This window comes from Sus scrofa, chromosome 6 (assembly GCF_054392235.1).
Source record: "Sus scrofa isolate SSC_HxYL_T2T_F1_AM1 chromosome 6, Sscrofa_HxYL_maternal_Yorkshire_Landrace_v2.0, whole genome shotgun sequence".
In the NCBI taxonomy this organism is placed as follows: Eukaryota; Metazoa; Chordata; class Mammalia; order Artiodactyla; family Suidae; genus Sus; species Sus scrofa.
In genome coordinates, this window is record NC_139388.1 from 150,085,004 (window position 1) to 150,112,496 (window position 27,493).

A 27,493-nucleotide genomic window follows, 5' to 3' on the forward strand; every position below is an offset into this window, starting at 1 on the left:
ATACAACCAATTAACTACCTCAGAGGAGTATTGTGAGGATGAATGAGTTAATAATAGTTAAGAGCTTGTCTGTGATTGGATGAAAATATTAATAATAATAATGGAGTAAAATGCAACATAGATAATGGACACAAGCTTTACTTCAAAATATGGAGAAAAGGAAATAAAATGAATTCTTATAATTCAATTAATAAGATAAATGAAAAGCAGAAAGTCACATGAAGGTATTTTCAGAGTATCCCAATCTAAGCTACGGTCTCTGGATCAGCAGCAACAGCATCACCTGGGAAAAACTGTTAGAAATGCAAATGTTCAGGTCTTACCTCAGACCTACTAAACCAAAAACTATGGGGATGGGACTCAGAAATTAAGTGTTTTAACCAACTGTCCAGGAGATTCTGACACACTCTTTAAGTCCAAAAACCAAAGCTTTAAGGTAAAACAAAAACAAAACACCTCAGTAAAGGCCAAATGAATAAAACTCTAAACCAAATGAATAGGTAATTAACACCTGACTTTCTCATTAAAACAATACAACTTGAAATTGTAACTTGCCCCAAATATAATTAAATATTATTTTAGGAAATGTAGTAAGCAATCTACATAATTAAAACACAGATTTAGGGGAACCTGGCTATTCAGAAAGACTGTAAAATCACCTATGTGATTTTACAAGATACAGAGACCAGGATTAATGAATGACACAGGTCCTCTTTTGCCTGTCAGCTAAATGTGAAGAATACAGTCACTGCATTTTCAGAATGAAGATTTATGCAGGAAAGGTACAAAATCATGGTCTAGAAAGTTTAAACAACTCTTCAGATTTGAAAAGTTCTTCTCTCCTGTTGTTACCACTGATGTTAAGATTTCATTTTATCTAGTATAACGGCAAAGTTATGGTCTGTGCAATAAATTTATTGCTGCATCTGTACAGGAAAACCAGTTTTCTAAAAATATCACACATACTACTCACACATATGAATTTTTTTTATGTCTTTCACTATAAAAAGAATACTCTCTATTGTCACTTCTTGTGCCTCGTGTACTCATTTATTAACTTATGCCTATCAGAGAATAACCAAGTTATCAACCCTGGCTAGGGTGCTTCTAAAAATATCCATGTCTGGATCCATTCCAGACCAATTCAATTAGAATCTCTGGATGAAAGCCATGGTAATCAGTACTTAAAAGATCTCTCTTAATGATTCTAATATGAAGCCAGGGTTGATAACTTTTGGACCAGTATAAAGATAAGACACCTCCTTTTTCCTATTGAGTTCAGAAAACTTCTTTTCACCAACTAATTCGTTCTGCAGGGAATGGAAGGGAAATTGGCATTTAGGGACATTATGTATAGGTACCAAGTATCTTATGCAAAATTTTCATTAAATCCTCACCAACTTCAACAAGGCTTAATCTGTCATTCCCAATTGTATGTGAGGAGATGAAACTCAAGAAAATTCCTTTCCTCAGGAGCACATTAGCAAATTCTGGGGCCACAACTTGAAATCAGGTTTGATTTCAAAGCTGTTTCCCTCTACCCCAATTCTGATAAAAATTCAGTTTTATCTTACAAGGCTTAGAAGATGAGTATCTGAATCTTGACAATTTCTTACAGCAAAAATCTTACTAAAGACAAACTTGATTTATTTACTGTGGCCTGTTTCATTACATAATTTTCCCGAGGAAGGGACTAATACTCCCTTAGCAATGAAGGCTTCGTCTCCCTCATATTCTTACTTTGAGTTTTTGTAGCCTCATTAAAAAAATAATAAAAAATAAAAAAAAAATTAAGGCTTAATCAAATACTCTAATTGGACCCTCCAGATAAAAAACAATTTATACTGGAGAAAAGACATGAAAACTTGAATGTGTACTGAAAAATAACAGTTTAAAATGACTCCCTAGGTTTCTAGCTTTTTTTATCTTAAATGCTACACAATGTAGGAATTTAAGGAAAAAAAAATGGATTGAAAAACACTTGCCCAAATAGATGACACAAACAGTAACTCTTGTGATCCTTTTTTCTGTCCCATCATTCATCCATTACTCACTCAAATTAATTAACACATACTACACTATGATAATCTTTCCTTACCATTCTAACCCACACTGATGTTTCTCTCTTCTAACCATCTCTTTGGAAAGCCATAAACAGATCGATTTTTGGCTGAAGCCCAGAATCCTTGGGTAGCATAGTCCAAGTTCATTTGAATACTTCATTCTTCCCAATAGAAACTCTAAATATAGAGATTTTTCCCTTAATTTAATCCAAAAAGGGGTTAGCTCTTTTTAAGTGTGCCCCAGGCATCCCAAACAAGACAACAAACAAACACAGGGAAGGCTCAAAAAGTATCAACTAATTAAATAAATAATCATGACTTAAAAAGCATAAAGTCTACTCAATTTGACGTCTGGGGCTAGTCTACTTCCAAATGAGTAATTGTTTATGTACTAAATTTAAAATCAGGCCTAGGAAAAAGAATAACAAAAAACCTCAACAGATTTTTTTCAGAGAGAAATCAGGTCATCTATCTCAACAAGAATGACAACATTTCTTTGCTATAAATGATTTGCTCTGATCAACTTCACATTACTATTTTGATATATTTTCCTAACATGTCAACTGCTTTGCAATGGCTTAAAATTCTTCAATTTAACCATGTGACTAAACAATGCTATACACTTATAGTTAAAGACTATATCAACATATTATCTTTTGATTCATTTTAGAAATTAATTATGGATAGTTAATATAGAAGCCCAAATCTGTGTCTTTACACAATATAGTTTGAGTTGTAAATATCAACATGGGATGGAAAAACTTACAATCTAAATTATTAAACAAAATTTACTTAACAAATACTAATGCCTCTACAATTGCTTTCTCAAGTGTATAATATAAAATCATATGTGATACTTTTTATTGTGCAGCTAAGTAAAAGAAGTCTAATTCATACTAGTTCAGTAATTTGGATTTCTAATCTTGCTTTGAGTACCAACTTGCTAAACAAAGTCCAATTTTTTCTATACCATTATTTTATTTTATAAAAAGTTAAATACTTCTCTGGAGTTATTAAGGGAAAATCTGAACATTCATATGTCACAAAAGGGCTTACTTCAACTTTATCAATATTTATACTTAGTAAAAAGAATAATTGTACTTGGCTTGTTAAATATTAATTTATTTAAGTTTTGGGAAAATGGCTCTAACTACCTTTTTCCAGTCTTCTGATGGTATATAATCTTCATCTTCTTCAGATTCTTCTTCTATTTCACTGTCTAGAATAAGTAAGACAATAATACTATAAAACGATTGCTTATCCTGTCCATTCTTACATCTACCATTAAATATTTAAAAATGCCAAAAGGTATTTGCAGAGGTAGGACAAGATATTTCAATACCTTGTCAGTTAAAAACAAAACTCGTAAACCTTCAAGGACAACCTTAACTGAAGACAACTAACTATATTCCCATAAAATGACTTCCTACAAAAATTTTAGGAAGAAAATTGATTTAGTCAAGTTACTCTGTTTCTAAACCTAATTATGCTACCAAAAGCCTGGTGACAGAATATATGATCTCAGTTTCTTCCCTTACAAAATGAAAATGTGAGGGAAACAGTGGTTTCTGAACAGCGCTCCTTAAAATAAAACACTGAGAAGTTTGCGGCATCACCTTGGAGAGAGTGCATGAAGAGAAGGTATGGATGTTTACCCAACTTTTGTTGCATTCAGAGCAGGCAGGCTGCTGTTTGTTTACCCTCTGGAGTAAGAATACATTTACATAAAGAGGAAATCAGAAAACCATTAGATTTCTTTTTCTCAACTCTAAAATGGCACACAAAGTTGAAAAGGTTAACATCACATACAGAGGTTAATTATTTCCTATGGAAAAGCTAATAAGATGGACTGTGTATGTACAGCTCCCATATATACAACATAACTGAAATGCCAGGTCTGAATTATGAAATAAATACTATTTTAAGAGGCAGTCACTTAGTATCTCACTTTTAAGCAAACTCTGGCAATGGATCTACTCTTTAACTAAGGGAAAAATACATTTCCCCCGAACTTTAACACAAATATTTCAGTAATTAATTTCTCTGTGTATCAATATACTTTTCAGATGGACCATATCTTTGTTCAAAGTTCACAATAAAATTATTATTAGCAGCCCTACATTCACTTCGAAACAAAATATGTAACAGAGGTCACTCATACAAAGTAGTAGCCATGTTTAATCAGTTACTACTCTACCACATTTCATGAGAGGTTATTGTTGAGTGTTTTTCTCTTTAAAGTACAGAAATTTAGACCACATATTTAGACTCATAATATTAATGGTTGATTTTTTTCATCTTACTTCTACAGTAAGGATTCCAGCTTAGAATGAAACACTGTAGGGCAGATGAAGAATGCAAATATTCGAGATACATATATTAACTGTTGTCTTGACTACTGGATTATAACTGTCTAGATTATAACTGGAGAAAAATTAGGAGAGTTCTTTCTACGTATAACACCTTCCTACCTCAATAGTCAACCACTTCTTCAGACTTGGGAGTCACTGATTAGAGAAAGTAATGCTTATGAATATTTCAAGGATGAGAGGCAAAGAAAGTAGAAAATGGAAAACTGAGAAGACCAGAAATAAAAAAAGATAACCATGAAACAAACTAAATATAAAGAGGGGAAAAAAGGAACACACTCAAAATCAAGTAGCACAGTGACATAATAATTACTGCAGTATATTCATGGACAACAGGGCCCCAGTACTGCTAAGTGAATAACTTACAACAAAATATCATTACTCCTGAGTGAGACTTCAGAGTGAATAAATTCAAACAAAACGGTGAAAAAAAAAAAAAAACCCACTAAAATATTAGGTCTTGTATTATACAGTAAAAAATCAACCAGTTTACAGCAACTAATCACACTTACTTGTATCAAAATATTTACATCGACGAGGACGGATTATTTCCTGGGCATCTTGAGAAGCAACAGATTGTGATGGATCATCATTGGAAGACTGAGTTTCATCCTCTTGACCTGAGGAATCTTTTATATTCTCTTCCTATGGAATAATAAATTAAATCTCTTTAAGATATGAAGAAAATTGCTATAGATGAAAGATCATAGGATTCCAAATACAACTAGAAAGCTAAAATAAATACACTAAATGGTATCCTGGGTTGGATCCTGGAACAAGACAAAAAACATCATTAGCAGAAAAACTGGGGATATCTGAATCATCTACAGTTTAATTAATAGACTGTACCACTGCTGGTTAACAAATCTGACTAGGGACCATGAGGCTGTGGGTTCGATCCCCAGCCTCGATCAGTGGGTTGAGGATCCGGCACTGCCGTAAGCCATGGTGTAGGTCGAAGACGCGGCTGAGATTCCACATTTCTGTGGCTGTGGTGTAGGCCGGTGGCTACAGCTCCGATTGGACCCCTAGCCTGGGAACCTCCATATGCCGTGGGTTCGGTCCTGGAAAAGACAAAAAAAATAGCCTGTACCACTGCTGATTTCTTAGTTTTAATAAATATATCATGGTTATATAAAATGCTAACATTAGGAGAAATTGAGGGAAGAGTATACAGAAACTCTCCAGACTATCTATGAACCTCTCCTGCAAATCTAAAATTATTTCAGAGCTCCCAATGTGGTGCAACGGGATCAGTGGCATCTTGGGAGTGCTGGGACACAGGTTTGATCCCTGACTGGCACAGTGGGTCAAGGATCCAGCAGTGCTGCGGCTGCAGCTTGTCTTGACCGTGGCTCAGATCTAATCCCTGGACCAGGAGCTCTATATGCAGCAGGGTCGCCAAAAAAAGAAAAATTATTTCAAAACAAAATAATAAAAATGAATCCAGACTGCTCATTAGCCTTTACTACTTAAAAAAACAGCATTATTTTTTTTTTAAAGTTGGTACAAATTTATTTAGAGCAGATATTGAAAAGAAGTCTGGGGGAGTTCCCGTCATGGCTCAGTGGAAACAAATTTGACTAGCATCCATGAAAACACAGGTTTGATCCCTGGCCTCACTCAGTGGGTTAAGGATCTGGCAATGCCATGAGCTGTGGTATAGGTCGCACATGTGTTTTGGATCTGGCATTGCTGTGGCTGTGGCATAGGTCAGCGGCTACAGCTCCAGTTTGACCCCTAGCCTGGGAACTTCCATATGCCACAGGTGCAGCCCTAAAAAGACACACACACACAAAGTCTGAATTGACATAGAAAACATTACCACTATGAAGTAGATTAGAGGGGACTTAACAATTTGTATTACATATTTCTATATCTTAAATTTTTTTTTTGGTCTTTTTGCTATTTCTTGGGCCGCTCCGGTGGTATATGGAGGTTCCCAGGCTAGGGGTCCAATTGGAGCTGTAGCTGCCAGCCAACGCCAGAGCCACAGCAACGTTGGATCCAAGCCGCGTCTGCAACCTACACCACAGCTCACGGCAACGCCGGATCGTTAACCCACTGAGCAAGGGCAGGGATCGAACCCACAACCTCATGGTTCCTAGTCGGATTTGTTAACCACTGCGCCACGACGGGAACTCCTATATCTTAATTTTTAACATTTATTTATTTATTTGCTTATTAGGGCCACACTTCAGCTCACAGCAATGCTCGATCCTTAGCCCACTTAGCAAGGCCAGGGATCAAACCTGTGTCCTCATGGATACTAGCTGGGTTCGTTACCACTGAGCCACAATGGGTATTCCCAATTTTTAACATTTAAAATGTATTTTTCTTTTAAAATCAGAAATAGTATCTTCCATTGTGGGTTAAGATCTTGATGTAGTCTCCGTGAGGATGCGGATTTGATCCCTAGCCTCACTCAGTGGGTTAAGGATCCAGTGACGCCACAAACTGCCGAGTAGGTCACAGATTTGGCTTGGATCTGGTGTTGCTGTGGTTGTAGCACAGACCGGCAGCTGCGGCTCCAATTTGACCCCTAACCTAAATGCCGCAGGTACAGCCATAAAAAGGAAAAAAAAAAAAAAAAAAAAACAAGAATAAAAATAGATTTTTTAAAAATTGTCAATTTTTAAAACTTGAATGTATTAAGTTTTAACTTCAACAAGAACAAAATTATGTGTATAACCTTACTTTATTTTCCCCACTACAGCCACTGTTATCATCATTATCAGCATCTTCATCATCTTCACCTTCTTCCTCCTCTTCCTCCTCCTCCTCATCTTCTTCAGGTAGTGGAACAGTACTATCATAACCATAAAGGCTGAGAAGTTCATGGATTGGCATGACGCCTTCCTAAACAGACCAAAATAAAATGTTAATTCCTGCAAAGGTGATATTTCACATTCCTGCAATTCACAAATCTACTGAGTATCTACTCCATACAGAAGAGTTTTCTTAGAACTATTATCAAGAATTTCCAAATCATTCAAAGTGAAACTGAATATAACTGTGAAACTGAGGAAAATCCCTTTTAAGAATTTCTGGAGTTCCCATCATGGCTCAGCAGTAACAAACTCGACTAGTAATCATGAGGACACAAGTTCAATCCCTGGCCTCAGTCAGTGGGTTAAGGATCCAGCATTGCCATGAGCTGTGGTGTAGGTCACAGATGTGGCTTGGATCTGGCATTGCTGTGGCTGTGGCACAGGCCAGCAGCTGCAGCTCTGACTAAACCCCTAGCCTGGGAACCTCCATATGCGGTGGGTGAGGCCCTGAAAAGCCAAAAAACAGAAATTTCTATAGACTGACTAACCAATTCCAATTGCAAACAAAAGACACTAGTTTATAACTATTCTTTGCTGCAATCAATTGTAAATGTCCACCTACAGTTCAACAGTCAATTAACACTATGTATGGATGCTCACACTTAGTAACACACATAATTTGGGAGTGAGGAAATAGAGTAATTAGAAAATACACTATAAACTAAGAAAGGAGGCTGAAATCCATAACCCAGTCCAAGCAAACTAAAACAGCAAGGACATACATGAAAGATACTGGATTTAGTAGCCATATATTCTTTTCTAGAGTAATCTACAACTGCATATAAAATAATTTCATGAAATCCTTACAAAACTATTGTATTATTTCCATTTCACAGATGAGGAAATTGAGGCTGGTATATTAAGCAATTTCTCTAAAAACCAAGCAAGCAACAAGTAGTAAAGCCAGATTTCAAATCTAATTCCAAAAGCCCATACTCTTATCAGTACACCATGCTACCTCAGCCAGGAACCTCCCTCAACCACCACACACACACACACACACACACACACACACACACACACAATACTCTCCCTAGGGTGAAATGAAATATCTATATGTAACAAAATGAAATGAGCTTGCTGCAGAAGGTACTCACTCTAGTCAGCAATCAAGTGTTATAAAGTATTAGGGAAACATGACAGAATTCTGACTATAAAAAGAATTTCAACCCAAACTGCCTGAATATATTTTACACACATACATACATACTCTGAAGAAAAACTTAACTGAAAGAGTCAGTTGGTTTAGAACCTAGAGAAAGGATAATCATGAAACAAGACATGTTTTGTATTTTTCTAGCAGACTTGTAGCCTTATTTATGGATAGAAATAAAGCTAGCCCATGTGTTAAATACACTGGATAATATAATCTGATGAAACACTGAGAAAACAGTTAGTTCCCATCACTCAGAATTTATGTGGAAGAATCAACTAATGATTAAATTTCAAAATTTTTTCTTATAGAAAGAAACAGGAAGCAAATGCTATTTAACATTTTTATTTTCACATTGTAAACAGATATTCTAGTCATAAATTATTTTATGAATCTTTTCCTGGAAGAGAAACCAATGGCCGGCTGGCATACTTAACTGACATCTCATATTGTGATTCTCAAAGTGCAATAATACAAACAGTGCTTGAGGTATTCAAGGATCTAGTACCCACAGATTTCTGGTCCAGGACCAAGCATCCGGTACAGGAGTCAGAAATTTGGGGTTTAAGTCAAGATTTAAGAAAAGAGAACTTCAAAATCAAAAAAGAAATAAGAAAAAGATATAGAAAAGATTGGTTACATAGATAACCACAATATATAGCTGCCATAAAGTGTCTTCTGTATTTGTGGTAAGTACTTTGATCCCACTATCTTATTCTCTTTTTGTAGCAAAAGCAGAGTGAGAATATTATACTATCTTCAATCTTTAAAAGCACCAGATGACACGGCTACCTTTATATGTAAATAAGAAAACCAAGCAGAAAGAAATATCAAGCCCTGACAGCTTGAACTTAATACCTAGACCTCCTAGTCCCAGCTCATACTTTCCATAAATTCATTCTGCACCACAAATTAGAAGCAGGTTTAACAACTGACATGACTTCTATGAGTAAGAAGCCACTGAAGTCACTATGAATAAGGGCCAAAGCAGGAAAAACACTTTAGCATAGGTTTGCAATTAACATTTACATGGACCCTGAGAACTGACAAACAGCATGTTTCATAGTATTTATTTCATCTTCAAAACTACCTTAGGAGTTCCCATTGTGGCTCAGTGGTAAGAAACCTGACTAGCATTCACAAGGATGCAGGTTCGATTCCTGGCCTTGCTCAGTGGGTTAAGGATCCGGCGTTGCTATGAGCTGTGGTATAGGTTGCAGACACGGCTCGGATCCTGCGTTGCTGTGGCTCTGACGTAGGCCGGTGCCTACAACTCTGATTAGACCCCTAGCCTGGGACCCTCCATATGCTGCAGGAAGGGGCCCCAGAAATGGCAAAAAGACAAAAAACACAAACAAAAACAAAAAAACCTACCTTAATATGTTACTATTACCTCTAATTTTTACAACTGAGTTAACTGATATTTTGATAAAAGACCACACAAAAGAGGTATGATTACCAATCAAATAAAATGTTCTCAGGCTCTCTACCTTTGGTCTGTCTTAGTGCCCATATGAAGAGCAAGAGACTCATGTTCACAGCTTGTTAAGACGTAAAACAGACTGTAGAGCCTCACCCCAAAGTTTCTGATCTAGGAGGGCTGGATGCGACCTATTTGTTTCTTTTTGTCTTTCTAGGGTCTTCCCTGCGGCATATGGAAGTTCCCAGTCTAGGGTTGAACTGGAGCTACCTGCCAGCCTAAACCACAGCCACAGGAACTTGGATCTAAGCCCCATTTACTACCTACACTGCAGCTCACAGCAACAGAGGATCCCCAACCCCACTGAGCAGGACCAGGGATTGAACGTGCAGTCTTATGGATACTAGTCAGACTCTTTACCACTGAGCTACAACAAGAACTTGAATTTCTTTAAAGTACCAGGTGATAATAATGCTGCTGGTTTGAGACCACCTGGAGAACCACACGTCACACAGTTCTAAGATAAAATATCCACAAATCCGCCTAATGGGAAGTAATAAAGTGTGATCTTTATCTTCAGTAAAGCTAATCACTGACAGCTGACATCTAGCTCAGGTATGTTGAAAAGGGTAAGTGACATATAATTGCATGGAAAGAACTTTTTTCTTTTTTACTTAGAGAAAAAGTGGAATATCTGATTTTCAAGATTTTTGCCTCTTGGATATATATTTGAGAAGTGTAACTTACTCTATAAAAAAGCCTAGCAGTTAAGGATCCAGTGTTGTCACTGCTGTGGTATGGGTTCAAGCCCCAGCCCAGGAACTTTTGCATGCTGCAGCCCCACTCCCCCAAAAAATAAATATAAAAAATGTCATTTCTAAAAGAAAAATTTAGCAACACCTTCAATACTGACTAAGCAGAGAATAGTACAGTCAGAAGTGGCTAATCACAGTGCATTTGGAAGAGAACTACTTGAATTTGAAGAAACAGTAACAGAATTGGCAGAAAGAAAAATCAAACAAGTCAGAGAAATTACAACTGCACAAGTATAGAAATAAAAATAACAAGCAGTTTACCCTGATTAGAGCACAGCAAAGTATCTGTAGTAACTAAAAAAAGAAAGGGCAGATATTTTTACCTACTTTCTCTAGTTTTACTTAGTTTGTAAAAGGATCTGTTGTACTCTAGATACATTTGAGAGTAGAGTAGCTATTGAACAGTGACCGACCCTATGGAAGGGCTTAGAGAAAATTATGCATATAACAAAACATTCAAGATGGACTTAGGCAGGGAGAAATTTAGTTTGCTAGGTTGGAATCCACCACTGTCATTTATGTGAGAATAATGAGAACCTAAACTAAGTTAGCGGTTACAGTAAAGAAAAAACTCAAGCGACCCTGCAGAAGAAATCGAAGCCATGGGTTAAAAAGTGGTAAGAGGTCCTGTGACACTAAATCTCTGCTTCCAGACATTTGTTGGACCCAGGTACATATTCACTGACTTCTAAAAAAGTTCTAATAAATTTCTAAAAAGTTTTTTTTTTTTTTTTTTCTTTTTCTGCTTTTGAGGGCCACACCCACAGCATATGGAAGTTCCCAGGCTAGGGGTCAAATCAGAGCTACAGCTGCCAGCCTACACCACAGCCACAGCAACGAGGGATCTGAGCCACATCTGTGACCTACACCATAGTTCACAGCAACACCAGATCCTTAACCCACTGAGCAAGGCCAGGGATTGAACCCACATTCTCATGGATAATAGTGGGATTTGTTACCACTGAGCCACAATGGGAACTCTCTACAAAACTTATTTTCAAAGTTGGTTTTAGGTGGGTTTTACCATATGTAAACAAAATACCCTTGCTAATTCCACCAAGAAAATGCTTGCTTAAAACTGGAAGAGTATATAGCGATATTATGCTCTTGTTTTAGGAGTTAACTTTAAATTTCTATCGTCCAATATCAAGTTAGTAAGCAGTAAGTTAGAAGCAACAAGTTAGTAAGGAATAATCATGACTCACCAAGGAATACAATAGTCAGCGCCTGACAGTACATAGTATGAAAAGTATCTTACTTGATCTAAGGTACAAAGTGAAGCCCTAGCAGCAAATACGGGGCTACAACTACAATAAAACCCAAAAGCAGTTTTGCTGAGGAATAGCCAACTTTCAAATTCAAGTATTATTTATTGTTGTCGGCCCCTCAATCCTTTCTTTACACTTCTACTCTTCTCTTCTGCCAGGAACTGTTCCTTCCTCCATTCCAAGTATGTATTTTGACTGAAAGCTCACGCCCTAGACCCCACAGAATCTTGACCCAAGTGGAATCACTGCATTCTGTGGCCATGCATTTGGAATGGGCACATACACTAAGCCTGACCACAGTTTGTTTCCAGATTTTTATTCATGGCGACTAAAGAACATAGGCTGTATCTCAAGCAGTAAATTTGGGAGTCTGGAGACTGACAACAGATGAAAAAGGTCTGAAAAAAGACATCACCATGTAGAAAAGCAGAAACAAAATATTCTGGTAGCACTTGAGTCCCAAAGGTCTAGATAGTCCCCTTCCCTTAATGAAATTACATAAGCCTTACAATTAAATTCTTCATTTTGCTTAAGCTAGTTCAAGATGGACTTCTGTTATCTGCCCCTAAATATCTGATATAAAAAGTAATGCTATACGGGGAGTTCCCAAAGTGGAGCAGTGGGTTAAGAATCTGACTGCAGTGGTTTGGGTTGCTGAAGAAGTATGGGTTCAATCTCTGGCCTAGTGCAATGGGTTAAAGGATTTGGTGTTACTGCAGCTGAAGCTTGTATTCAATCTCTGGCCCAGGAACTGCCATATGCCATGGGTGTGGCCATTAAAAAAAAAAAAAAAGTAATGCTATTCTATAAAGCAAAATGTTTGGTTACTTTCCTCTGAAAAAAGACTAAAAGATGAATAAAGTGTGGCTGAAAGTACATTATACCAGGCAGGGACCATCAGTCACCTTTCCAAAGACTTTCTCATTAGCTTATATCATCAAAGTCTATGTTCTACCACAAGTACTAAGGAGATTTCCTCAAATCAAAACATCATAATATGAAGTTTCAGAGTGTTTTGTTCCCATATACACAAGTGTTAAGAAATGCAAGGAAGAGAAGTAAAGAAAATTATGGGTCAAGGCTCAACCACAGTGGCTCTGCACTTTTGGTATAGATTTCTTTGAAAATTTTTTTGAATGATACAATTATTAGGATTTACTGAGTGATTACTATGTATCAGACATTGGTGCTAAATGCTTTACATACATCATCCTTGTAATAACAATGAAGCTTAGTGAAGAGTTAACTAGTCCAAAGACACACAATGAGTTAGTGCAGCTGAGTTTTGAACCAGGCACTCACACTGCTTTAGTGTCCTTACACACATATGCATATATACTTTCTTCTTTGAAGCGTGCCCTTAGGTTAAGTATACCCGATGGAGAGTGACAATAAGAAATAAAGAAGAGACATAGTGTAAAATGAATAAAAAATACAGGAAATGTGGACTATACTTGCATATGGTGATTTAAAAAAGTAAGATGTCTAAGCACTATTACAAAAAAAGGGACAATCATGTCTATATAAGCCGAAAGGAGGCTAGTGGGAAATGGAAAGAATATAGGCTTTTTAAAAGACCAGTATTATATCTGAAATTAAGTCTATCCTTTAACTTCAAAACAGTAAAGTTACCAAGCACCAAGAATAGTAGTAAAAGGCTGGAGTGGTATCCATCTTACTGGCTGCAGAGGAGGTGGTTCCCTCTCCGTCACATCAGGGAATTAGTTATTTAGAAATGACTGCACCTGGCAGAAGATGCTGGTCATTCAAGGGCCATTTGGTGGATGGATACAGTACTCCTTTCATACCTGTTGTGACTTACCAGTAAATGCTTATCAAGTTGGGAAGAAGGAAGGAGACTGAGTTTCAACCAAGAAAGCCTAAGAGACCACATCCAGACTGGACAAGAGTGACAGTTCCTAAGGTGACCAATCTCTTGGGATTGGGGCTTGACTATAAGATAAACTATGAAGAAATGAAGGCAACGAACTCTTCTTTATAATCCCTATACTGGAGTTTATTTTTCGTCTATATAATTCATGTTGTGTGTATACTTAAAAAAAATAATCTCTCACATTTTAATCTTTATTCTCTTGCTCTAGAGATTCACTGGATGAAATGTGTCCTGTGCTTTAAAGTATCACCTATTAATATTATTATGTGATTTTCCAAAAATATAAATACATAAAAATACAGCTGATTTTGATCCCTCTTTTCCCAATAGACTGCTATTAATAAATGTGAGACTGTGAGTCTTAGAGTGCATTTGAAAAACACAATTACTTGGGCATCTATCCAGAGAAAACCACGACTCAAAAAGATACATGTACTCCAATGTTCATTGCAGCACTACTTACAACAGCCAAGACATGGAAACAACCTAAAAGTCCACTGACAGAGGAGTGGATAAGGAAGATGTGGTACACATACACAACAGAATATTAGTCAGCCATTAAAAGGAAAAATAATGGCATTTCCAGCAACATGGATGGACCTAGAAATTATCATGCTAAGTGAAGTTAGTGAGATACCAATGTCATATGCTATCGCTTACATATAGAATCTAAAAAAAGGACACAATGAACTTCTTTGCAGAACAAATACTGACTCGCAGACTGTGAAAAACTTATGGTTTCCAAAGGAGACAGGTTAGGAGGTTGGGCGATGAGCTGGGGGTTTGAGATGGAAATGCTAAAAAACTGGGTTGTGAGGATTGTTGTACAACTATAAATGTAATAAAATTCATTAAGTTAAAAAAAAAGGAAAGAAAAACACAGTTAAACCTGTACTTTTCTATTCCTAGCAAACCAGTTTACTTACCATGGGAATGACTCTGACACCCCTTTAAATTATAGCCTATGTATTTAATTCTATTAAAACATTTTAATGCTAAACGTACATAACCAATATTGATAAGATTCATGCATACAAACATTAAAAATACACATCAAAGTTTCTTCTATGAAAAGCTAGTTAAGCTAGTTTTCACTTAAAACTTTAAAATTCAAATTGAATGAACTTAAAAGTACAGATTATACAGTTACTGATTAACTCTTGAATGAATCAACTGTCAAATTTTTGCACCCCAATTACATCAAAGGTCCATTTCATGCAACCCAAGTGTCAGGTATAAAGTACCTTCCAATTTCTAACATAACTAAAATGTTTCACTACTATAAAAAGCAAATCAGTAATCAGTGACAAAATTATGCTCACTTTTTAAATAAAAACAAAAACTAGTCTGGTCTCATTCTTATCTAAAGAGTTTACAGCTATAGAAAAATCAACATATTGGCCCGGAACTAGCTTAGCTGTAGGCTCCAGAGGAAGATACTGGTGATTATGTGCTACTTACACCTTTGCCTTAATTTATTCTAGGAAAAGCAGTTAAGTGCTATCTGAGAAGGTATAGGACTGTCTGGTTGAAAAGAGTGTTGAAAGATTGATTCCCTTGTCTTTCTCTCCCTTTGTATATCCTCTATAAATAATTCTATTTTAATTACTTTTTCCTAAAAAAAAAGGGGGGGGTCATTTGCAAGCAAATTTTGGGGAATTATAATGGACTGGGGAAGGATGCAAAATAAACATGCCCAAAGTTTTAGCAAAGCCCATGAATAATTTTGCACTAACTAAATATAGTATTCCATTTTACGAAATAAAACAATAATCATTCCACCTCATAACCTATTATGTACTTATTATTTCCTCTTGAGTAATATAGAATGTGAAAAATGGAAAATGTATCTCCCTTTACCTTTTATCTCATGGATGTTATGTAGAAATAAGAAAATATATCTGAAGTGATAAGTGTCTGTGAAATAAAGGAAAATAACTGAAAATAATTGCCTTTCCACTTCATGAATATATGAAGCAACTCTGACTGACTGTTAAATCAATTGTTTCCTTTGATGTTCACTTAGGTTCATCTACTCAAATTACCTCTGTCTTTTGAGTGGCTTTCCTATCTCTTCTAAAGAATAGTTCTAACTCCAGGTTCCTCATGTGCTTTTTAACCCACCCTTGAAAAGCTTTTATAACAACTATATACCATTACCACTAAGATCAATTCTGTGGTCTGGCTTAAAGTAAAAAAATAAAAAAATAGGAAGTTCCCATTGTGGCTCAGCAGGTTACAAACCCAACTAATACCCATGAGGATGCAGATTCAATCCCCAGCCTTGCTCAGTGGGTTAAGGACCCAGCATTGCCATGAGCTGTGGTATAGGTTGCACACATGGCTTGGATCTGGCATTGCTGCGCCTGTGGCGTAGACTGGCAGCTGCAGCTCTGATTTGACCTCTAGCCTAGGAACTTCCATATGCCACCGGTGCAGCCCTATAAAGAAAAAATACTAGTAGTAAAATACTGAATTGCTTAAAATAATAAAATATTGAATTGATTAGGTATTACGGATTAAGCCAGTTTTAATCACTAAATGATCCCAAAATGCACCACCTGACAAGATTTGACTTGATAAGATTCCTTTTCCAGATCTTTAAATGTACACTTTAAAAAGTTCCAAACTAAAATTCTGAAACATAGATTAGTCTTTATCACTATAAATGTGTAAGAGTTCATTTTTTCCATGACAATATGTAATCCAATGCCTAAAGGCTGGCATATGTCTTATTTATTTCCCTTTTTTTTTTTTTTGGTCATGGAGTTTAGCAGATTGTATGCATAATAAATTTTAATTATAGCATAACAAATTGATTCATCCATTCATTCAAAAATTCTGAGTGACCACTTTCGTTAGGTACCATGAAATACATTGGTGAATAAAACAGACCATCCTTCCTCTCATGGAACTAAAGGAGGATACAGACAAAAAAAATTTTTAACGAACATAATTACAAATTGTGTTATGTATAAAGAAAACATTGAATGGGGTACAGTGGTTAAAAAAAAAAAAGCTAATTAGGCACCAGGAAAGGCCATTCTGAGGAGGCACTATTAAGCCCAGACTTAAGAGGATAAGGAGCAGGAAGCACATACCAGAGGGTGGGAATGAGATGAAAAGCCTTGAAGCAGGAAAAAAACAAACAAACAAAATCCAGCTAGTTTAAGAACATCTAAGAACAAAAGCCGCTAGTGTGGTTATAGATGCTATGATAGGGACAATGCAATACATGGATAAAGAACCACACCATGTAGGTGGCCTTGCTGGCCAGGGCAAGGAGTCTGGATTTTCTTCTGTTGTAACAGGAAGCCATTGAAGAGTTTTAAATAGGAGGCTGACATAAACTGATCTGCATTTTGAAAAGATCATCATGGTTCCTACGGCAGTATACTGGAGAGGACAGTGGTAATGGAGAACACGAAGAAACCAGTTAGGAAGCTACTCTAACAGTCTAAGCTAAAAATGATGACCTGGGCTTGAGAGTGGCAGCAGCGACGGAGCAAGAGCCAGGTAAAATATTTTTGGATTGAAATGACAGGCTTATTTTGGAGTGGAAATTGAAAATGAAGGAAGATGACCCCCTTGTTTCTGACTTAGGCAACAAGGTAAATGGTAGTACCATTTTTTGCTAAGATGGAGAAAACAGGGAAGGAATAGGTAGAGGAAGAAGAACATCAATCAATAGTTCTCTTTTAGACATTTAAATTTAAAGATGTCTCTCTTGGGCTAGAACATGATGGAAGATAGTATGAGAAAAAGAATGTGTGTGTGTGTGTGTGTGTGTGTGTGTGTGTGTGTATGACTGGGTCACTATTCTATACAGCAGAAACTGGCACAACACTGCAAATCAACTATACTTTAATTAACAAAAAAAAGACAAAAATAAAATATAGACATGTATATTGAGATCTCCAAGCAGACATGTCAAGCAGGTGCTTAGATAAATAAAACCAGAGCCCTGTTAATGCTAGAAAAATAAGAAATACTGAGCATAGAGACAACATAGGACTACATCACCGACTTTAGTAATTTTCAGACTTGGTGTGCATATTTAATTAATATTTGTATGCAACCTCTACCAAGAGATTCTGATTCAGTCTACCTGGGGAGAGGCACAGGAATGCACATTTCTTATTAAGTCCATGAATGATTCTGAAGCAATTAACCCGCACTGTATACTATGAGGAACACTGATCTAGAGACCGGAAAAAACCAAGCCCAGAACTGAGAATTGGGAAATTCTGAATTTAAGCCTTCGATAAAGGAAGGAGAGTATGCAAAAGACACTGAATAGAAACAAGCAGATCAGGAAAATGACAGTGGCGTGCTCAAAAACTCAAAAAAAAGGAAACAATAAATTGTGTGGAATACCTCTGAAAGTAGAGAAAAAAAATGACCAATGGCTATAATGATAAAATCATTTGTTGCCTTGATAGGAAGGAGCAAAGGTAATCTAGAGCAAATAATGGAGTAAATAGGAAATGAAGAAGATGATGACAACACAAATTTTTATTCTGAAGGGAGTAAATAAAAGATATAGTAATTAGGAGAGGACAAAGTATGATAAGAGGAAACTCAGTATCTGTGATGTTTCACCAAAGTAACTACTGAATTTTAATTCACATAATAAAGTTATTTTTTTAAATGCCTTTCATTCCAAATTTTAAATATCCCACCTATGCCCACATAGAATTTTTCAGTATTGATTATATATAACACCACTTTCCTCCCAAAAAAACACAAGTAGAGAACTAAAATTTCAAGTGTTTCCTATCCACAAAAAAAGTTTTTTAAAAGTCTCTAGCTCTTATTGTTATTTACCCTTGCAAGATCCTCTATTTCAGAACTGAAGTTTGTTTCTCCTTCCATCATTTCTTCCTCTTCTAATGTTCGTTCATCATCAAAATCATGAACCAGCATGTCAGCTGATGGATCAAATTCATGGTCATCTGATGTTGCTGAACCTCCTGGTAAAGAATATTTTAAAAAGTTTGGTAAACCAAATCATGTGTGTCTTACTAATATTAATTTAATGTATGTTATTTAAGGCTGGATATAAGCTAAATAAAAGTATGAGGGAAATATTATGCACAGCACAGCAAGCATTGTTTATTATTAACCAAACTCATTGCTCTTATTTATCACTGCCTTCCTCCCCTGCCAAAAATGTCTTCTAAAAGGGACTATTCTTTGCCCTATTTCATCTCTATATATTTACAGTTACAACTGTAAAGGGGGGGGGGGTCAGGAGGGTGGGAGGTAGGGGTTTGTTTATAGCTTTCAAAAGGCATATATAGCTTAAAAAAAAAACCTATTGTAATCTTCCAAACAAAACTTCAATTGTAAACAGTAACATCAAATAAAAATGATTTTTTTTGTGTGGGAAAAATTACAATTCTTAATCATTTGATTTTTAATAGTCCTAATGAGTATGAACCCCTATGGACCCTGAGACTATAGTCACATGAAATATGCAATCATCTGAATATATAGTCTAATAAAAATATAGCTGAACTCAAATATTATTCTATCAGCACTTCCATGAAAATACATTCTAATATAAAGGCAGCTGTCCTTACTTAGTTGAAACAACTCAGAGTATAAAAAGTTTATTAAAATTGCATACAAAACTCTTATGAAAGGCATTAAAAATAATCCAGTAGGTAACTGTTGTATAAGCTAAGCTATTTTTAGCCTGGTAGCTGGGGAATATTGCTGTACTCAAGAGTCGAGCCCTGTAACAGGAGATTACAAGTGCTGGGTATATATATATTCTATAAACTATCCCCACATTTGGCTATTGCCAAACCTGAAGTAAGTTTCCAAAAAACTGCTTACTAATAAATGAATGAGTTATTTAACACTAAAAAAAAAAAAAAAACCAACTAGCACTTTATTTTTATCAGTTTAAAGTGTTAAAAGTTATGTTAATAGATGTACCTACCCTTCTATTTCACACTAGTAAGAAAACCAATAACTAAAACAAAGAGATAACAGCATAGAGGCTGATTTCTTGAAAACTAGACAATTAAGGATAAGGTTCTTATCACCTCCCAATATTTTTAGCTTAAGAAGCACTTTTTGAGTGTTTACTATGTGCCAACACTATGCTCAAGCACTTCACATACATTATCTCATTTAATCTTTAAACAATCCTACGAAGAATAAACAAAAACTTGAGGCTCAAAGAGTTTAAGCAGCATGTTTAAAATCAGAGCCAGTAGGTGGCAAGAATGGAATTTTAATCCTGGTTCTAATTCCAGGCTAATTTCAATGCCTGTACTTTTTTACTGCACCCCAAGCCTCAGTCACAGCCTCAAAAGCAGTAAGTATCCTGCTTCAAAGACTACCTGAAGAGAGCCTAGCTTTACCAAGATGAGTAAACCGGAAGCCAGGTTAGATGGCAAAGCGCTTAGAAGTCAGTGTGCTCTCTGAGGAACGTAATAAAAAATGTTAAATATAAAATAACTAAATATATAACTGCTAAATCAAGTATTATCTATCTTGTTATAGAAAAATGAGTTAACCAACCATTTAAGTTTTAGAACAATTTACCCAAATGAAACACTGAGAAAAATATATTATCCTAATTTCTTCTGTAAATCAAGAAGAATGTGGCATAATTTCAGTACAGAATCTTAGTACTGAGTGAGGGACTGGACATAAGGGTTCTATAAGAGCAATTTGAGAATCATTAATTTACTTGTAGTTTTTTTATTCCCGTCATTGTCCCTTCTTTCTAAATTATCAATGGAGAACAACTCCTAAAACTTTTCAGTTCACACCGCAATCCTCTAAGGATACATAATCAATAATTATGTATTTCTATAGATGCTGCTATACTTTTCTTCTCCCTTACAGGCAGAAAGTTCCTTAAAAAAAAAAAAAAATCCTCACAATATCATTTCATTTACTATTATAAATTTTTTTTTTTTTAGGGCTGTACCTGAGGCATATATATGGAAGTTTCCAGGCTAGGGGTCGAATGGGAGCTATAGTTGCTGGCCTAAACCACAGCCATAGCAACGTAGGATCTGAGCCTTGTCTCTGACCTACACCACAGCTCAACACAACGCTAGATCCTTAACCCACTGAGCAAGGCCAGGAATGGAACCTACAAGTTCATGGTTACCAGTTGGATTCATTTCCACTGTGCCACCACGGCAACTCCCCATATACTCTTATAATTTCTACTGGATGCAAATACTGTCAAAAGTAATTAGGCTTAATTCCTAACTACTTATATTTTTACCAACTTAAACATCTAGGTCACATGAGAAAACAGCACCAAATTACAAGTGCTATGACTTACCTGAAGTCTCCCATTTTTTGGTCATTATTTGCAAAGCCATTTATATTTAAAGCATTATTACTTTGCCCTCCCACTATATGAAATAACAATTTCTCTAATTTCTTTCCCCAAATACACATTGTATTGTTCCCTATTAACTTTCAATTTCAATTTTTTTCCTGCCTTAATCTGACCTTTTTTTAGTAGACTTTTTACCTTATTCTTTGAGACCAACTAACCATCCTATTTCCTTCTGTTAATTACTAAGGCCCATCATTAGACTGTCTCCCAGGGAAAAGAATCCCAAAAGTAAATTATTATGGGCAAGGAGTCTAGTGCTTTGTGTAAATATTTCACTTCAGAGTTTTGCTTTGTTACAAAACTCCACTGTGCTGCAAAATTACTAAGAAGTATCTTACATCTTTTTGAAGACTCAAAAGACAAATTCAGTTGTGGTATCACGTGTACTCATTTAATCATTTTATTACCTTCCCCTCCCTAAATCCCCACCTCTAAGGGCTACTAGAAGTAACTGGTTTACACTAGTGGAGTCTATAGACAAACCACTTAGCCTGGGTCATGTGACTATTATTATTAGTATCTGTTCCAAAGCTTTTCACCAGTGAACCAAAAATTTTTTTACATCGCCTCTACTCCTAATTTTTTCTACCAATTTTTATAATTGCCTACAATTAGTATTACTTAGAAGAACAAAAAAACATTTCCTGGACAGAAGCCATCTACACCAAAAGATCTTTAATTTAAAAAATTCTATTTGTATAAGCATTTAACAAGTAATAAAAGCTATCAGACATTTGCTATCTTCAAGCTCCATTATTCTTTGAGTTCAGCCTAGGCTGATTCAAATGCAATGGAAATTCAGAAGGCCCTTTATTAATATCAATTTTGGAGCAATTATTTTTATATACCTATGTATTACCCTGGCAAATGTATCAACATGCATAGAAAAATGTCTAAAACAGTCTATTTGCAATGTCACAACATTAACAAAAACAAATAGAATCAATTTTTTCAATGAGAGGGATTTCTGTATTTGAAAGAAAAAAAAAAAGAACAATTTCGTGTCCTCAAAAGGATACGGTAATCTGATTTATCTGAGGTCAGATTACTTCCAAACTCTTTCAACCTGCTTCCATCCAAAACATAAACCAGGAAGTTAAAAAAAAATCCTTGAGTTTCAGAAATGTCACAAAACCTAATGTACTTCAGTTCCAAGCATATTAGAAAAACATTTTCAGCTGAAATATATACGACAAAATCAACTGTCAATTAAGCACAATACTCATCTAGAAAGGATCTAGAGGTATTCTAGTCCAGTCCCTACCTCTTGCATTGTACTACAGAGAGCACAATGATCTGTATTCATGAAAAGGACTCTGAACCATTAAGACCACGCTAAGCATTTTTCCAAACTTTCTAAAATTTAAAACACGCACGGAGTTCCCGTCGTGGCGCAGTGGTTAACAAATCCGACTAGGAACCATGAGGTTGCGGGTTCGGTCCCTGCCCTTGCTCAGTGGGTTAACGATCTGGCGTTGCCGGGAGCTGTGGTGTAGGTTGCAGACGCGGCTCGGATCCTGCGTTGCTGTGGCTCTGGCGTAGGCCGGCGGCTACAGCTCCTATTAGACCCCTAGCCTGAGAACCTCCATATGCCGCAGAAGCGGCCCAAAGAAATAGCAAAAAGACAAAAAATAAATAAATAAAATTTAAAACACGCAAAGGTGACTGCTTCAATAATCTGAAAAGGTCAGTAATACATCATTCCTAAATATTCAATGTAAAATGTTTTCAGATAAAACATGGCCATGCCACCGAGAGCTCCCTTTCTCACTCTTGCTTAGTTAGTTACATTAGACTCTTCCTTAATCTGTATACTTCATATTACAGAAGGCAGTCCTCTCTCTTGGTAAAATCCCTGGACAATAAGGCAGAAAGACTAGTACCAAGACTCTTTCCTGATGCTATTTAGCTCCAATTATTGCCACTCAGGAATGCTGCACCCAGTGGCACCAGGACCTCTGATTGACCATGAGAAGCCTAAATTCATTTTTTTTTTTTTTACTTTCTTTTTTGGTTATTTCCCCAATATAAATTCAAATTTTATATAAAATATTCTGATTTTTTAAGCTCACTACACTGACAAAACAAATAACATCTGTGGCCCAGATTTGGTCCAAAGATCACATGTTTGCAACTGCTAAAGAAAAAGTGAACTTATATTATATTTGGAGGAGAACACCTAAGTCCAAAGATACATGGTCAGAGGATAAAATTTGATCCTATTAATAAAATACTTTGAATTTCCCCTATAAGCAAGTATTTCTAAGCAGCTAGTGATTTCTTTTTATAAATACACTTCAAATGTACTTCAAATCAAATAGCAATTTAAAAACTATACAAAATACAGGTTCAAAGTGGCAATTTGAGGTTGAACTCACAGCAGCCTCACCTATACTTTCATGAGTAGTCAAATATTTCATCCACTTCTTTATCCCCAGAGAAAAGAAGCATTCAGAAGAAAAGCAAGTCAGATGACAGTCTAACTCTTTTAACCTTTATATAACTAATAGGACAAATGTTAGTCAAATAGAGATTATAGAAAATACTTACCTGGACTTGAAGACGCAACAGATGGCTGGGGTGGGGGGAAGAAAAGAAGAAAAATTAGCATCTTTGTGTAGTAAATCTTTACAAAATTACAGAAATTATTCAATGACATGGATATGACGCCAAAAACAAGTTAATGTCTGAATTATCTAGGACAAATTAAAACTTCCTATATAATCCTTTCTCTGACTTGCTTATTTAAACAAACAAAAATCTAAAACACTCCTAAATCTAGACACCAAAAGACAGTAATATGGAATTGATTCAGATTTTAAAGGCAAATATGTATCTCATAACATAGCGTGTTTCAAGAGAGATGATTTTAAATCTTGGAATTCTCTGAAATATTCTCGCCTATATATTAAATACAGGGAAAACTATGCCCAAAGTTTGCTATCAAGCTGGTCTCTGGCTTAAAGTATGAGAAGTGAGGCAGCAACAATTTAAGGCATTATTATTATTTTTTAATTATGTTGTAAGAAAGCAGAAGGAAAAATTAAAATGTTACTTAAGTACCAAACATTACATTAGGTTAACTTTACTAATAAACAATGTACTTTTAAACTATTACAAAGTTAGCAACCTTTCAAGCTAAGGTCTACAGAGGTTAAGTTATCTAATGGAAGATCACAAAGATTCCCAATTAAAATGTTCCCTCTACTGTACCATTCTACCTGTTGCAAATTTAACCACAAGCATATGGAAAATTTAAAAATAAAACTGTTCACAACTTATTTTAGTATTATCACCACTTGACAGTTTATGCCTATTTTATCTTCATTCAGTTTAACTCACGATTATAAACAGGTCATCTACAAACATCAACTCCTATAAGACAAATTAAACAAAAGTTCGAAAGATGCTTTAAATGACATAATTTCTTTATAACTAAAAACTTGCCTATTCCAAGCTATCTACTGCTGCTCATTAGAAGTCAGAGTTGCTGGAAAGCCAAAAGCATTACCAAAAGATGGGGATATTCTAGTATTTCCCTTCTTTCTGCTAAGTAATGGGGCAGAGAGGCAAGAACAACAAAACAGAAATGAGGAAAAGTGCCCAATTTTTCAAAAGCTAGGCATTTAAGACAAATTCTTACAAGGCGTTAAAACTCCGTTTTGAAAAGTGTTCACATTGACATTCTAGAGTCCACGTGGTAACTTGATTAACTTCTGAGGCATACTTTTTCAAAGGTCTTATTTTTTTCCTTTTAATTCTACTAGAGAATGGTTCTTCCTTATAGCATTGTCTCGTTCTAACAAAAGACCGACAGTATTCATATCATAAATTTTCAAGTGTCACAGCACTATCTTCAATTAAAAGTCATTCTGCCACAACAGAGTCAAAACAGAACTACTTCTTAATTTGGTTTCTCTAATGCGAAGCTGTAAGGTAGAGTAACAGAGAGTAGAGTACTATAACCATAAAAAGCGTTTTTCAGCTTGCCCTATACCTTTTGAACAGTTACACACTTACAGCTCAAAATGGATTTAACCACAGCAAATATTTTAAAATATTAACCCACTCTTACTTCATGCAACTATATGTCCCAAGTTTAAGCACAACCTCTGTCCAATCTGGTCCCAGCTTCACTATCCACAAAGTGGCCTTACAATGCTGTTTTTCCTTTTTAGTAAACTTCTAAAACAGGTTGGCATGGAATAAACAAGAAAAACCAGCATTTCTTTCAAATTAGCTTAAAAGAAATAGTTCTTTGAGCATTTGGTTCTTTTTGAACACTCCAATAATTATTCCATTTAACAGTCTTCTGATTAAAAAAGATTAAAAATAAGTTATTCTACTGAAGAATAAAAGGTAATTTTCATGACGTTATTAGATACTGGCAATAAAAGAGATACTGAATTGTGAGTGTTTTCTGTAGTTTATAAAAGCTCTCAAACTGTGCTAAAATGCCAATAAACGCCATACTGATTGTTATTTTATTGGTAAGTAGTTACCACTTTAATATTCTGAAAAAGGTCCTAAATATTTTCCATTAAGATACCAAATGTTTAGAGGACTGTTGGCATTTTTAAGGAAAGCTGGCATAAAATAGAACACCCAGTGTTCAAAGATAGCGCTAATCATACTATGTAAGACATACTAGACATGGTTTCAAGAACCATGATTTGACGGATAGTATATCTAAACTAGGACTGGGGGAGGGGAAATAGGGATGGTCTGCCTATAGATAAATATTTTAGTATCCTATGTTCAAAATAAAATTCCACTGTATCGTTTGGGGAGAATGGGAGAGGGACTGGTTTCCTGGAAGTTAATGATACTCATTTAAATCAAAGACGAACTTCTGGAAAACTGGCATTTGAAAACAGCTCATACTGTAAACATTACTTTTGCCCAACCAACAAACAAAAGAATTATCTCCCAAAATAAAATGAGTTTAGTATAATACAGGAAATTTCAGTATGAAATGAGGACATATTTTATTTCACTATTTAAAAGAACAGCAGAACCAGCTTAAGTTTACATAGTACTACATATTTTCAAAAACATGAAGTTACTTATCATAAACCTGGCAATAATGCTTGCCCCACCTACATCATTTTATAGATTAGGAAACCCAGGGAGATAAACTGACTTGATCAAGGTTCCATGGTAGGTGGTAAAGGTGAAGGCTAGGATGTGATTCCTTCTATAACTCCCAAGGAAACAAATATGTTTAAAAAAAAAAAAAAAAAAAAAAAAACTCTTTACCTTTTCACTTCCTTCCCTCTTCTTTTAAGAATAGTTTTCATCTACTCAAAGCATGTTTAAAATATGAATGCAATCTGTCATCTGTGATGTCAGACTATTACCTATGTCTTGTTAGTAACCGGCATCTCTAACAATACCCTCCAGAAAAACTTGCAACATATACCATTAATAGTCATTAAACAGTAAACTAAAAAGGAAAAAGGAGGTGGAGAAAACAAAACTAAAACTAAATTGGCACTCATTTGTAGCCACATCTACTTTTAGAAAAAGCTCAAATTATAAAACGAAAGCCATAAAGGACACTTACACTGGTGATTAATATGTATTTGAAATTAACCTATACATTGCTGGTAGAATTAGGAGTTGGTTCAAGCATTCTTGAGATCATCTTACCAACATGAACTTAGCCACTGATATGCCTTAAAAAAGCATACCAAGATACATGTGTAATGTTCACTACCACAAAGTTGTCCACAGCAAAAAGTTGGGAAACACTTTACAGTTCATTATTTAACTAGTCAGAAATATAATATAGTTCTTCCAAGAGATGGAACACTACTAATCTATTAAAAAGAATGAGACAGTTGTGCGGTCCTGTTTGTACTGAGGAAAAAATGCACACATACATATGCAGCACTTAGATAGATATTTATATGTATTAGGAATAAAAAGAAAAGTATAGAGGCAGGGGTAAATTAGGCTGGAATATACATATGAATTTACTCCCTGCCCCCAAAAGGATACAAAAGAATTTGTTAACAGTTACTTCTAGAGTATGGGTTGGGGGGAAAAAAAAGACTTTTTTCATTTTATACCTTTCTGTACTGTTGGAATTTTTTAAGCACTTGCAAGCACTACTCTATGTTATTTAAAAAGAAAGTCAGTGGAGATTATTTTGTGGAATTACGAGCCATTTTCATTTTCTTCCCTTACTTTTAGATTTTCAAGAAAACCTAGTCTTGCCATTATTTATTTCTTTTTCTTTTGTCCATTATTTTTTTTAAAGAGTCTACAATTTTGAAAAATAACCTAGTTGTCTTTTA

The 27,493-nt window shown here is 35.5% G+C and overlaps 1 protein-coding gene across 37 annotated transcripts in view; it reads right to left on the minus strand.

Moving 5' to 3' along the window:
- The window catches only part of MIER1 (MIER1 transcriptional regulator), a 70,430-nt gene that overhangs the window by 31,811 nt on the left and 11,126 nt on the right, over window positions 1-27,493 (minus strand). For 24 of the 37 annotated variants that reach the window (XR_014808030.1, XR_014808037.1, XR_014808034.1 and 21 more), the window contains 5 exons: window positions 23,742-23,766; window positions 18,641-18,786; window positions 7,130-7,291; window positions 4,945-5,077; window positions 3,218-3,282 (listed from right to left, as the gene is read on the minus strand). Coding sequence is in view for 22 of the 37 variants with exons in the window: in XM_021096499.2 (XP_020952158.1) it covers window positions 3,218-3,282; window positions 4,945-5,077; window positions 7,130-7,291; window positions 18,641-18,786; window positions 23,742-23,766 (531 nt within the window). In the remaining 15 variants the exon portion in view is untranslated. Of the gene's footprint in view, window positions 1-3,217; window positions 3,283-4,944; window positions 5,078-7,129; window positions 7,292-18,640; window positions 18,787-23,580; window positions 23,618-23,741; window positions 23,767-27,493 lie in introns of all 37 variants that reach the window. The other 13 variants (XR_014808040.1, XR_014808039.1, XR_014808027.1 and 10 more) reach the window with 2 other exon arrangements.